The sequence below is a fragment of the Alnus glutinosa genome, chromosome 3 (genome assembly GCF_958979055.1).
Source record: "Alnus glutinosa chromosome 3, dhAlnGlut1.1, whole genome shotgun sequence".
NCBI classification, from domain to species: Eukaryota; Viridiplantae; Streptophyta; class Magnoliopsida; order Fagales; family Betulaceae; genus Alnus; species Alnus glutinosa.
Window position 1 is genome coordinate 15,505,369 of NC_084888.1, and position 14,740 is coordinate 15,520,108.

Here is a 14,740-nt window from a genome sequence, read left to right on the forward strand (position 1 = left end):
AAGGAAGGAAAAAGGAAGAGAAAACCAAAGCAAAAACTTTCATACTATGATTTCTGTGGAAAAACCAAGACCATTGCTTGCTTATTTATAGAAGACATGTGAGGGGTATGAGGTGCAAAATGTAATAAAAGTATCAACTTCTTTGATAATTTCTTGCAAACTAGTCCTTATAACATTATCTCTTTGAATTAGGATTTTCGTGCAAATAGAAGGCAGTTTGCTCCAAGCAACTTTTCGATGCCCAAACGTACTTCGATTGACATGAAATTTTGAGGATAGATGGAGGACTTTGAGACAACACTTTTTCTTTTTGGTTTGACTCATTTTGAGTTCGTTTTGACTCAGTTTTGGTTCAATCAAAGTTTTAGTCTACTTTGACAAGTTAAACCAAAAAATCTTTAAACTATTTTTTACATTCGCACTTGCTTTACTAATTTTTCTTTCAATTCATGATTACTCCTGTGATATTCTTGAGATCTTTTACTCCTTCATCATTACTCTTGACTTCTACACACAAAAATGTTCTAGAAGCATGATGATATTTTTTTGACAGCTTTTTTTGTTTAATTCGACAATTGGATTATTTTAAATACCGGTTTCGGGTCAAAAAGTCAACTGTTACCAAATTGAATTCTGAGTTCACAGGATTCAAGTATTAACTCTATATATATATATATATTATTGACTCATTATAAGCTCTAAAAACATATTGATCATGTTCGAATTTAGAAATCAAATGTCAACAAAAAGTGCAACTTGACACCTAAATAGTCAATTCTAAGGTCAAAAAGTTAACCAGTGGACTTTTCACTAAATTTTACCATATGATACATATTTCTATTGTGAGTACAACGGTCTATGATTCGAGTAAATCTGAGTTCATTTAATCTATTTTTTGTTCAGTCAAAGTTTTAAGATCAAATCTTAACTTAAAGTTTTAAGGGTTTTGAGACTTGATCTTTTAGCCTAAAACAACTCTAGGTTAGTTATAGAAACCTATTGATATTGTTTCCTCAACAATATCAATGAGTTTTTAACAGCTTGAATTTTCCAAGCGTTGCAGGCTTAAACTCCCTTTTAATAGGTGAGGCCCAACACGTGAAATATTTAATTGAAATGTTTAAGCTAATTTTGGGATAAGTGGTGATTTAACATGGTATCAGAGAGAAAGGTCTTGAGTTCAAACCTTGTTTCAGTCATTGGCTCTCCATTTCAATGAAATATTCCACGTGTTGGGCCTCATCTATTAAAAGAGAGTTTGAGCCCAGACGTAAGGCGGTAAGGGGGAGTGTAAAAGTATGGATTAAATGATTAATTTCATTGGTAAGGGGGAGTGTAAAAGTATGGATTAAATGATTAATTTCATTTCTTTCTATCAGCTAAATTTAATCATTTAATTAATACTTTAACACAACCAAACAAAAGAATAGCTATTACATATATAGAAATAGTTATTCCATTCTAGTGGTCTATTCCACTTACCACATGGGCTTTTACGTATTGTTTTAATTTTTTGGTATCAGTTATCTAAATCACACTTATTAATCAACATTAAAGAAAAAAGAAAGAAATTCGACCACAACCAAATCGATAAAGAAAAACAATGAATATATTACTATTACAAATGACGGTACCAAATTTGTTACAACCCGGAAAAAAGTGTTAGTCACATTTGTTATCACCACAAAAGAACTAGTCAATTTGATATGATAGCGTACATGTAGCTAACGTTTTCTCTAGTTTTTTCAAGGTGGTAGCAGATGTGGCAAGCGCTTTCTTTAGGTAGTTACAGATGGTATCAAAGAAAAATTATAACGCCATGTGGTACTGTTAGCGCCACATGACGTGGCCCTGACGATGAGGTAATGGGTTTAAGGAGGGAGTTTGTTGCAATCCGGTCCCATATTGGGAAGATGGGTAGCTCACATAGAGTGTGTAGTTTATAAAGATACTCATAGATGTTGAGTCCCACATTGCTTACCTACTTGGTAAAACTAGTCTTCATAAGTGATTATAGTGAAGCTCCAAATTGACTATTCTTTTTGGGGTTATAGCAAAAATGTAGCTAGTGATTTTCTTGAGATTTTACAAAATTAAATAAGGAACCTTTATATCACATAAGTTTCCTTGTAAAAATCTGTTTATACTTTTCCCTTTTCTAATGCCTTTTCCGAAGCCAATAAAAAAAATTAGAAGTTACAATTTTGACATTTTTTTTAAAAATATTATTATTACTAGGATAGAAGAATAGGAGGCACAACTTCTATGTCATTCGCTCTAATTCATGTAAGATTGAAGCACTTAAGACACATTAGTTTAAAATATTAAAAGACTCAAAGAGATTGGAATAAATCCCTAAGGTTGTAAGCGTTGCTTTCCCCACTCCACATTTGATCTGCCAATTGCTTGTGAAGCCTTTCTGTGAGATGGTAAGAGTCCCAAAAGATATGTTGGCTGGGATTCTTACACAGTTGGAACTCCTTCACTAATCTTTTTCCTCCACAACTGAATACTCCTCTGAACTTCCCTGTCCCACAACATGCCTCTCTCCCATCCTTGAAACCTTCATAAAAAAAATTCAAACAATTTTCAACGTTGCTCAAAAGAGAACGCAATTGGCAGAAACTTGATTGTATAGGGTGGACAGTTTGACTTGGGCCCAGGAAAAACTTATTTGACTGAGAAAAAGGTGCCATCACGTTTTTCTAAACATCTAATTGGCTAGACAAATGTCCACCATAATCAAGTTTCCGGGCTGGAGCCCATCGACTTACACCTCACAAGTAAAAAAAAAAAAAAAAAGGGAACTGACAATGGATGTTGCATCTAATACATATAGCATGTGATAAGGGTGGTAAAGGATGCACATGTACATACATACCATATTTTGAGGGATGATTCATTCTTTGTCTGAGATTGATGTTGAAGTTAAAAAACGAATATCTGAACCCCTTTAACTGCTTCTCTAATATTGGGAGGAGCATGGACAAAGCTATGTTGTGTAACTTGGCTAGCGAGGAAACTTCCTCCAAGCAGCTACCATTGTTTTCTGGTTTGATGATTCTCATGCCTGGAAGACAGCCCAAGGGTGGCAAATTGATGAACCCAAATTTCCTACCACCTCTTTTATATATAGCCTGTGAGAATGGAAATGTCCCAAAATAGATTGTTTTTACTATGGAATTTTTGGTCATGGAGAAAAGAATAGAGGGGTAGAGCTTACTCTGATGACGGATGTCAAGTTTCCAATTACAATCCCAACATATTCTGATTTGGAATAAGAGTTGAGTATAGTTGAATTGGTTAAGAAAGGACTCATGTAATCATTGCTTCCAATGCTGAACAGGTACACGGCTCTTGATAATGTTGTTTTGGCTTCAGCATTGCCTAACTTGTGTCTCAACCATGCCTCCACCTTCTTATAGTAATATAGCTGTGTTTTGAGATCAATAACCTGGAAAAAAAAATAAAAAAAAAATAAAAAAAAAAAAAAAGAAAAGAAAAGAAAAAAACAAACAAACAAAGTGTTAGAATATTTTTAAATTATTCTCTGTATTTAGTTTTCTTGTAGGATTTTCATTGATTCCCTTTCTTATTTAGTCTAGGTTTACTTATTCACTACTCCTAACCTCTCTATAAATAGAGATCATTGTAATACAATTTATTATATTACTTAAATACAAAATACAGCTTTAACGCTTCATCAATTTTTCTCTCCGCTTCTGCTCTCTTTTCTCTTTCATATTATTTTCCCATCATATATTTCTACATGGTATGCAAGTCATTTTTTTTGTGGCCTTCAACAAACGTCTTTCATTTTTTCCTACCGTGCTTTCTAACGATCTCTCAACTATTCTAGTCTTCCACACCCCGCCACACGCCTCCGCTTTCATTATCAAAGTCTTCCCAGCCATCCTTAAACCATATTCTAGAAAAGTAGAACAAGAATCAGGTTTGCAAGGTACAGATTCGTCAATCTGTAGAAAAGTCATCTCAACGGCCACCACACAAGTCGCCACGTGCCACCCGCAAAACAACTACCACAAAAGGTTTAGCCCATTCTAGCACTACGATCTCTGCATGACCTCAATGCTGACACTCCAATGCGCCTATATGTGCTAGCAACATAGATCACAAGCATATACATGTTGAGCATGCTATGCGGGAAAAATAATAACAAGTATCCATATGAGTTTTTACTCACTTGTATCATAAAGCTCCACTGTAAAGTCCTAATGAGACTCCACAACTTTGAAATCTTTTAAAAGACTTATCATCAGTCCTAATCCCAAGCTAAACAAGTCTTAAATCCTAAATAAGTCCAAAATAGGCTTTCTGCCCGTTAGTTGAACATTTGGACAAAAGAGTCTAATGTTCGGCCTCAACATCGAACATTCGTCCAGTGCAGGGTTGAATATTTGGTGTTGGGGCAAAGTCTGATTTCTGGGCCTAAAAGCTAGAAAACCCATTCTAATCGAGTACTAAGGTCTTAATATGATCCTTAATAGAGTCCTAAGCCTCAATGATAAATCAATAATCCAACATGTTAGTATTTTATATTGGCAACATTCTGGTTGACAAAAACACTTTATGTAACGGTTGCTTTTTAAAAAGGATTGTCGGTTCTATTCAGAGTTTTAAAGTAATATGGACAGTATCTCATTTCATGCCATGTGTATGGTCACAAGTTTCTAAGAAGAGGTCCATGAAGATTCCATGCAATTTCCAAGTCAAAACAACCGGTTCCTGTGCAATCGTCCGGACGAGCCTTTGAAGGAGTCCGGACGCACCTTAGTGTCCAGCAGACAATGATGAAGATATCCGGACGTCAGAGCAACACTGTCCGAATGCTAGGTCAATTAGTATTCAACAAGGAGTTGGATTTCATAAGTCGACACTGATTGGGAAGTCTCTGCAAGCTGTCTGGACGACATGCAACACGTCCAGACGATGTCCAGTATTTTAGAATATTCCAGAGTTCTGTTCAAACTCGGAAAGGATTTTAGCGAAGACCGTCCGGACGCTCGGTCAAGCCGTCCGAACGTAAACCTGATAAAGATAGAATTGCGCTGTTTTTGAAAGGATATTGCAGAAAACTGTCCGAACAAGGCTAACTTCCGTCCGGACGCTCGCCAGCCAGAGTTCGATCTCAGCAGTTTTAGGTTTCCTGTAAGCCTATAAATAGAGGGCCCTAGGCTTATGTTTTGTACAGAATTCGGTATTCAATTCTCTTAGCTTTGAGAGAGTGTTTAGAGAGAATTGAAGATCTGCTAGCTCTCAAGCCGTTGCTGGTGTGTGCTCAACTGTTCGTGTGAATTCTATCTTAGAGGTTGGCCCTAAGGTAAAGGAATCCATCAAAAATCCCTTCAGATGGAAGATCTGGTTGGGAAGCGTTCACGATGGGTTTCGTATCAGAGTTAAAGGTATGACTACTGCATAAGGGTATGTGAGTACGAGTGTCTTGTAACTAGCTTTGTTTTTGGATAGTGGATTTTCTGGGTTTGGCTGCCCCGGAGTGGTTTTTTCTCTTCACAGAGTTTCCACTTCGTAACAAATATCTTGTCTTCTTTAAATTCCGCATTTAAGATATTTGGTTGCATTCAAACACACACACTTGGTTAAATTAGAAGTCAATATTTATTTTCAATTGGTATCAAAGCAGGTTACACTTGTATTTTAGATTTATTTCTTGAGTGTGATCCATTACTTCTTCTAACATAAATCTTCATGAGTTCTCTGAAGATGATTTTTATGTTTTCTCTAAAGATGCCATTTTGACAGGTAAACTCTTTAAGAAATCTAATAGAGAACTCAAGAAGATTAAGTAAGAAAAAGAGTCTTTGTTTTTACAATTATCTGAATCACATGTTTTGATTGACTCTTTGAAATCTGAGAATACCATGCTTTTTGATACTGTTGATGCACTAGAGAATAAATTAAAAGAATCAGAGGATCTCTTGAAAAAATTCTCTAGTAATAATTTGAAAAGCATGCTTTGTATTCATACATATATTTCTAACAAGCTTGATTTAAGTACTTCTACTTCACATGCTTCTGATTCTGAATTAGATTTTGTTGATATTAAGCCTGTGATAAAAGATACAGCTTGTTTAGATAATTCTTGCTTAACTAATTATGTGATGCCTAACTCCAATGAATCAGGAATACAAGGTAAGTTTATTCCTAAGTGCCATAATTGTGGGAAGATTGGTCATATTAGGCCAAATTGTTATTTGTTGAAATCTCACAGGCCTTGGATTAAGCAAGATGTTATGAGGAAAAGTGAAGTTGAAGATTATTCCTCATCAAAATATGTCCCTCCGCATAGGAGACATATAAAAGGTAAGAGAAATATTTTTTGTAAGAATGCTAACCATATTTCTGTAGAGAAAGTCAAGCAACATTCCAAAAAAAGAAGCCTGCCCAGCTGTCATCACTGCGGCACCACCGGTTACATTCGACCCAAATGTTCACAGCTCCAAGCTCAAAAGAAGAAGGCATAGAGGAAGTTGCCTACTAAGACCACATCAGGTACTCTACCTTCGGCGGGACATCAGGTTCCATGGCATCAGCGGCAACAACAGCGGTCTGTTCCGAAGAACACATCAAGGCACTACAAGAAAATTGCCGCAAAAGCCTGATAACAACCATGCCTACGAAAGGTTGCTGAGCTTGTTACAAGGGATGGTGAGGAGAATGGACAGTAAGAGCAATACCCGATTACATCTACCACGAGTACACCAGGGTTGGGTCAGAAAGGATGAGATCATTCACCCCTTGAGGGGGAGTGGACTCACCTAGTATAGGTGCAGTCTCACCATGCCTAGGATTTTGGTTCCTAAATCCTAGTGCATACTAGGTATGTTTGCATTCCATTGATTGTCATATCTTATATATTCTATTTTTGCCTTGCATTCTGTTTGAGGAACCACCTTTTCTATCCATAGATTTTCTCTTTGTTGCTTTGAGAATTTTCTACAGGTACATTCTAGAGATGATAGAGAAAGCATGTCACTGCTTTTCTGTCTTGATATAGTCAAACCTCTCTCCCTGAGTTCAAGTTTGCTCTTATCTTACATGCTTGGACTAAACTGTCTTCTTCTCTGTGTAAGCATGTTTTTGTTGTTTTTCTATTTTATTGTTTTCAACCAAAAGAAAAAAAAAAAAAAAAAAAAAAAAAAAAAAAAAAAAAAAAACAAACTGGGGGAGAAGATGCAAATTTTTTTTTTTTTTTTTTGAGTTGCTTTTCAGATATTGTATGTGTTTTTGCCTGATATCTCAGTTCATTATGCATTAATAATTATGATTATATATGATTGAAAGTTTATGTCTGATATCTGCGAAGTTTTCCTGTGCATCTTAATTCTAGATAGTTGCTTTTCTCATGCAATGAAAAATTGTGCATTATCCAAAGCTCCCCTAAGGTATTTTTTTTTTTCTCTGACTTTTAGCTTCTGGAAATTCTAATGAGAGAGGTTTTTTGCTAAGATGGTCAAATTGACCAAACTTGCTAGTTGAACCTAGAACCCATAAATTCTGGCATTCTTTCTAAGTTGCAGCACCAAGTGATAAAAAACATTCAAAATTAAAAAAAAATACGGATAAATAAAAAGATCCACTGCTTTTGTGCTATAAATCTGTTCTTGAACTTGTCCGTGTAGAAATAGTCAATGACCAAATCATTGGGGAAATAGACGGTCACTAAAGGATGAAGTAAAAGAAAAGTGATGCAGCTTAGGGAGAGTGTATCATATGAGGGTGGCTAGGCCCTAGTAAAATAAGGTTTGACTTTTGACTGATCTAACATTGATTTTCTTTCTTATTTAGAAAATTCGATTGCTTTAAGTCATATCAGTGAACTTCATACCTTATTGAGAAAGCTTTCACACACACACGCATTGCATGAGTTAAGTTTACTATTGAAAAATTTCTATCTGCAGGGAAATTTTTGTGCTTATTAACTCTTATCTCTCAATTATATCTTGGTATATTTTTAAAATGCTATTTGACTATTTTCTTAGTTATTTATACATATGTGTTCTGAAGCTAACGTTAGGAAATTTTTATTTTTTATTTATTTATTTTTTTCTGCATATTTCCCTCTGTTTTTCAGCTTCTAGTGTGAAGCGTCCAGACGGACATGTTCTTGCGTCCAGACGTGCTCGGCTCTGTCGATCTCTTATCTAACAGCATGCCGTCTAGACGAGTATGTACCACGTCCGGACGCGAGCTTTTTGTTTTCTCTGCCAAACACGCACACACACACACACACACACACACACACACACACACACACACACACTACTTTTTGCTTGTTCTATCATGTTGTGTTGTGTGTGTTTTCTCTCGGACTAATTTTGAGATTTTGGCATTGTCTTCACATCTTTTCTCATTCCCAGGTATTTCCTTTGACTTTCCTTATTCTCTTAAGCTTTGGTTCTTTTTAGAATATTGGAATCTCTAATTCATTATGATTTGAGAGATTGTGCATGAATATCTTTTTCTGTTATATGCTGGATGGTTATTACTAATCTATGTTTTTTTTGGATTGCTATATCTACTTTTGTATTTCTTTATGCATCCAATTGATGGCCATCATAATACCACATTCTTTTTGAAACTAACAGGATCTAATATTTCCTTGTGTTGTTATTTTTGGATAGATTTTTGTTTAAATATTTTCAGGAATACGTTGTCCGGTGGCTTTCCAGCATAGTGTCAGACAGAGGACTCTTTGGAAAACAAACTAGTGTTGAAATCATATGTTCCAAAGATCTCAAATTTTAGATGAGCTCATTCCCCCTGCTCATATAGAGTCTTCCGTAACCTTTTCCTCTAAGATCTGTACCAACTAGAGATTCAGTGGTGAATCTTCTTTATTATCTTGTAGACCACTTGCCTAGAGGATTTCTTTCTACGGATGATCAGTTTCGGGCTAGAAGACTCAAGTGACTAAATTTTTTTCAGTCCATGGTTTCCCAGCTTCAGGAGCAACAAGCCGAAGTGGCTAAAATTCAGGAAATGTGGTATCTTGAGGTTTCGGTTTTCTCTTATGTTGATTTGAGCTTTTGATGAGACACTTTACTATTATTCTTGTTGTTTTGAATTTTAGTAATTGCGGTTTTCTCTTATACTCTGTTTACCTTTTGTCCTTTTGAGACAAAAATAGGGAATATTTTTTGTTTTGGACCGAGAATGTATTTCCAAACCGGTCAAGTGTTTTTTTGTCCTAGAATGGCCAAATGGAAAGTTTGTTTGTATTTTATATTGGTAACATTCTGGTTAACAAAAACACTTTATGTAACGGTTGCTTTTTAAACAGGATTATCGGTTCTATTCAGAGTCTTCAAGTAATATGGACAGTGTCTCATTTCATGCCATGTGTATGGTCACAAGTTTCTAAGAAGAGGTCCACGAAGATTCCATGCAATTTCCAAGTCAGAACAACCGGTTCCTGTGCAACCTTCAGGATGAGCCTTTGAAGGCGTCCGGATGCCCCTCAATGTCCAGCAGATAATGATGAAGATGTTCGGACGTTAGAGCAACATCGTCCGGACGCTAGGTCAATCAGTATTCAACAAGGAGTTGGATTTTAGAAGTTGACATTGTTTGAGAAGTCTCTGCAAGCAGTCCGGACGACATGGCAACACGTTCGGACGATGTCCAGTATTTCAATAAATTCCAAAGTTTCGTTCGAACACGGAAAGGATTTGAGCGAAGGCCGTTCGGACGCTCAGTCAAGCTGTCCAGACTTAAACCTGATAAAGATAGAATTGCGCTGTTTCTGAAAGGATATAGTAGAAAACCGTCCGGACGAGGCTAACTTCCATCCGGACGCTCGCCAGCCAAAGCCCGAATCTTAGCAGTTTTAGGTTTCTTGTAAGCCTATAAATAAAGGGCCCTAGGCTTGTGTTTTGTATAGAATTCGGTATTGAATTCTGTTAGCTTTGAGAGAGTGTTTATGGAGAATCGAAGATCTGCTAGCTCTCAAGCCGTTGCCAGTGTGCTCAACTGTTCGTGTGAAGTCTATCTTAGGGGTAGGCCCTAAGGTAAAGGAATCCATCAAAAACCCCTTCAAATAGAAGATCTGGTTGGGAAGCGTTCACGATGTGCTTCGTGTTAGAGTTAAAGGTATGACTACTGCATAAGGGTTTGTGAGTACGAGTGTCTTGTAACTAGCTTTGTTTTTGGATAGTGGATTTCCTAGGTTTGGCTGCCCCAGAGTGGTTTTTTCTCTTCACAGAGTTTCCACTTCGTAACAAATATCTTGTCTTCTTTAAATTCCGCATTTAAGATATTTGGTTGCACACAAACAAACACATTTGGTTAAATTAGAAGTCAATATTTATTTTCACAACATTAATCTAGTCTTAAAACAAAAAACCAACCAGAGATACAAAACTAAAATCTAGGGCATGAAGACTAACTAAACAGCATAACAAAAAAAAAAAAAAAAGATTTGGGCTAGGAATGTTACCTCCTTCGAAGAACAAGAACTAAGAGAGTTCATTTTCTCTCTCTAAAACACTCTCTCACTCATTCTAAGGTCACACTGAAGGAAGAGGCAAAAATGAGGTGAAATGGGCGAGGGTGGTGGGTATTTATATGTCTGGGAGGTCTGAATATAAGGATGAGCTGTTCTTACAGATTTATGCCAAACATCGAACACTCTGTCATTTTTGTTGAACGTTCAGTGTACTATTTTATCCAACGGTTTTAGGTTAAGTTGAAATTTGGTGATCCCTGGTCGAACGTTCGGTGTACCTTTTGACATATATGTCAAACAAGTGAGTTGTACTTTGTGATATATGGTCAACTGTAGCATACAACAAATGCTCAAACGTTTGTAATTCCAACATTGAATGTTCCGAAATAAGGTTGGACTTGAACATTCAGTCAAGAGCAAAAGTCAAAATTCATACTTCCAACAATCCTTAACGAATCTTAGCAAACCCATTAGTCATTATAACGCTATATAATAATCGGGGTATTACACGATCAACGGGAGTTCGATCTGATGAATCAAATTTCATGCCTTTTTTGGTACTTGTGGTCCATTCAAGCATGCCCATTTAGTCTTGACACATGGGTTTCAACTTGACTCAACACAGTGAATGACCCATGCAGGTATGTGGTCAACTCAGGCCTTTCGGGCCCAATCAAAGGCTAATAATGGCCCAATTCACCGGCCTAGCTCCGGTCCTCCACTGATGTCTCCCGACCATTTTCATAGCCAAGAGCCACCACCATCATCCGTTGGGGCTGCCGTCCCTCCGGTCATCGCCTTTGGCATCCCTCCAGCAACCTCCTTTGGTGACATCCTCTAGTGTCCTTCCAGTGACCCTTTGGCGTCCCTTCAACCATCTCTTATGGCGTCCTGCCGGCCACCTTCTCTGGCAGTGTTACAAGTGAGCTCACTTGCCTTACCTTGCTTGGCATTAAATTTTTTATCTCTTACCACACATGATCTTCATTAGCTTCATCGACGATTCTAAAGGCCAAACTCACACTCAATTTTTAGTGTTGTCCATTCAAATCTAGTCCCAAAAAAAAAAAATAAATAAATAAAAAAATCAATTTCTTTTCTAAAATTAAGCTTACACCTTGAGTTTGAGGAGAGATGCTTGAATATTTTTATATTATTCTCTTTATTCAGTTTTTTGGTAGGACTATCATTGATTCTGTTGTTACCGTACACAACAATGATGAATGATATAGAATCAAAACAAGAAGAAAGTGAGAAGTAAGACAGATTTTACGTGCTTCGGCAATTTGCCTACGTCTGCAGGAGTGAGTGTAGCTATATTCCTTCAATCAATTAGTTTGGGTTACAATAAAACATATATATAGTGAAACCGTACTATCCCCAAGATATCCTAGTAAACCTAGCAGTAAACCGTGTTTCTCCAATGTGCATTTGGACGGCTTAGCCTTAGTGTCCGGACGCTAGCATACGAACTTCACCGTTCGCAGCTACCGCATTTATGTCCTGACAATTGTGCAAACAAGTGCTCTCGGTGGGTCGGGTCCGTTAGGTCGTCCGGATGGCTGTGCGAACACTAAGTCCCTGTGGTTTGCGTCTGCTGAAGTGTTCGGACACTGGTGGGCGTCCGGACGCTTCCTCGAATCCGTCTGGACAGTCGTCCACTAGCAACTTTACTGGTTTGAGAGTCCTCGAATCCGTCTGGACAGTCGTCCACTAGCAACTTTATTGGTACTCTCAAACTTCTCTCTATGCTTAAGCGAATATGAGCCACTTGTTCCAATAGATTTCCTTTTTTTACATAGACTAGGTTTACTTATTCTCCACTCTTAGAAATGCTTCCCGCTCCCTTCTCTTTTCTCTTTTACATTATTTTTCCATCATACATTTCTTAAAAAGAAAAAAATAGAAACACACATAAGGAATAGTGGTGCATTCACCTGTCATATTTGTGGAGTCAGTTTGTTTTATCTTGACTTTATATTGTATTATTATGGGTCCACAGGAGCATTTTTGACAGAAATGTTGTGAAACTGTACGTACACAGGACAGCTAGTAACACCTTCTGGGCCTCACTTGATGTTTGACAAATGAGGCATGTGCTTCTTAGAACTAGTGGCCCAAACTTTAAGTGGTGTTGAAAAAGTAAAATTGGCTTAAATAAAGCTTCCATATCTTGCCACATATTTAAGTCGACATCTATGCCTGTCTCTCATCACACGAATACACAATGAAAGGTTGCCAGCTTTCAACTGCTTGAAACATATTATTAATAGTGAAATGTACGATGATGCTTTCAAATTATTTATTTGAATTTTAGATATTTCAGGTAAATAATTATAAGAGATTATTTATGAGATTTACCTAATCGGATAAGTAGTTAGACAGCTTAATTTTTATTTTGTCAGATAGATTCCACAAGTAGTCTCTCACAATCATCTATCCGAAATTTTTCAAATTTGAATAAATAGTTTGAGACGATTTAATCAGATAAATGTTTGGTATTCATTTTTTGTACATCTCTTATTTATTTTCATACAATAAATGAGCAAATTCGTCATTAATTATCTAAACTCACAAATTCAACAATAGATTTTAAAAATAAAAAATGGTTGTACAACATCTCTTATTATTAAACAACCACAATAAAATGCAAATGCCATTTGCTCATAAAATTAAATTTTAAGAAAAAAAAAAAATAGAAAAAAAAAAGGTCTGTTTCTTTCTGATGTGAAATGCACGTACCTCCCCCTGAAAGGTTTGGACAAGAGCGCCTGCTCCAGCAGAAGCAAAATTCACTCCGTTGTAATATTGAGGATTGCCCGGTTGAAGAAAGGGTGGAATCAATGGCAACTCTGCGTATTCAGCTACAGTGAAACAGGTCGCATACAAGACAAGAAAAGAAGATAATATTTTAAGAAACAGCAGACAGAATATTTGTTAGTTAACCAAAACAGATTTGTACAAGAAAGAACGACAACACATGACAAAAGATTTTGCGATCTTACCAATAAAATCTGATACCAATCGGCCATCAGAAAACCGCCCAGTTGGGAGCTTGAAATATGTTTCTCCGTAAGGCCAGAAATTTGCTTGGTCAAGGGTTGTGGTGTTGATGTAATTGTTGTTGCCAGCATCTAAGAAAGAGTCGCCGAATATGAACAAGCCAACATGTTTTGTTGACTGCACGGATCTACTACTCCCGCAACTCGTCGAGAGGAGGAGCAGGATGACTAGATGAAGAAACAGAATAAGGAAGAAAGAGCTAATTGGGCTTGCCATGGCCGACGACTTCCCGACCATAGTTTCATTTACCCACCCAAGATGTGTCTAAATTAAACATGATCATAACTTTGTTTCTATATGCTCGCTTTGAAACGACCACAAAAACTATTCTTGCCAATTCACGATCATTAATTATAGTGCAATGCAAAACTCCGACCGGTCAGCGCGATTCAAGATCTAACATGCTGCCCGAATGAAAACGTGTTTTTCTTAAACAAAGAAATTGAAAGACGTCAGCTTGCCAATAGTTTTGCAGCAAAATTCAACGCTTGACTTGGTTGGAAAAGGGCTATAAAAATTTCAGTTAGGAAGTCACGAACTAAAAATACATGAAAAATATGTATATATATATTTTTTTCCTTGTTCAGACGACGGCTAGCTGATTTTGAAACGTGTGGAGTTGAATAAGTTTGTGCTAGCTAGCCACGGCCCCTAAAGATTTCTAGTTTGAAGCATTTTAATTAGGCTAATTATTTTGCATAATATATATATATATATATTTCAAATGCTTGCTGCACCAACTGATTGGACTTTTAGGTAATGAATCCCCTTTCGGCAAATCATTATTGTTTGAACATGCAAGAGCCACGGACTTGATGACTTGAGTGAGTTCTTGACATAATGGAAGACGGTGAAAGAAAATATGAGCAAGAGCAACTATATATAGGGATCATTATATATTCGACAACTGCATCATTGAAAACAGAAGTTGATCAATGTCATGGGGTTTTTTTAATCTGTTAATACCAATTTCTTGGTTGACTCTGGAATAATAACACCTCTACTGATCTGATATGATGTATGAACATTTGAAAAAATGTTTAAAATTGGCACAATGTCTAATAAAAGGAATCCCACATGACCAAAGATTCAGATGAACAACTAGTTAGATGTTTGTTTAATCTCAATATTCTACACGCTCCTAAAAGTAAATTAACTATAGATAGATATATATGACTTTTGGTCCTTGAT

General features: G+C 36.7%; 1 protein-coding gene across 2 annotated transcripts; it reads right to left on the reverse strand.

Moving 5' to 3' along the window:
* Nucleotides 1-2,250: 2,250 nt before the first annotated feature.
* Nucleotides 2,251-13,964, reverse strand: LOC133862407 (GDSL esterase/lipase 5-like). Of its 2 annotated transcripts, none has more exons than XM_062298208.1 (5): nt 13,492-13,964; nt 13,229-13,338; nt 3,224-3,454; nt 2,882-3,137; nt 2,251-2,563 (listed from the first exon to the last, which is right to left on the reverse strand). In XM_062298208.1, exons 1-5 carry the CDS (start codon nt 13,784-13,786, stop codon nt 2,334-2,336), a joined length of 1,122 nt encoding a protein of 373 aa, XP_062154192.1. In that variant the 5' UTR covers nt 13,787-13,964; the 3' UTR covers nt 2,251-2,333. The 2 variants fall into 2 exon arrangements, with proteins under 2 accessions (XP_062154192.1, XP_062154191.1); XM_062298207.1 differs by having other exon boundaries at nt 13,229-13,350; nt 13,492-13,959.
* Between the last annotated feature and the right edge of the window lie 776 nt (nt 13,965-14,740).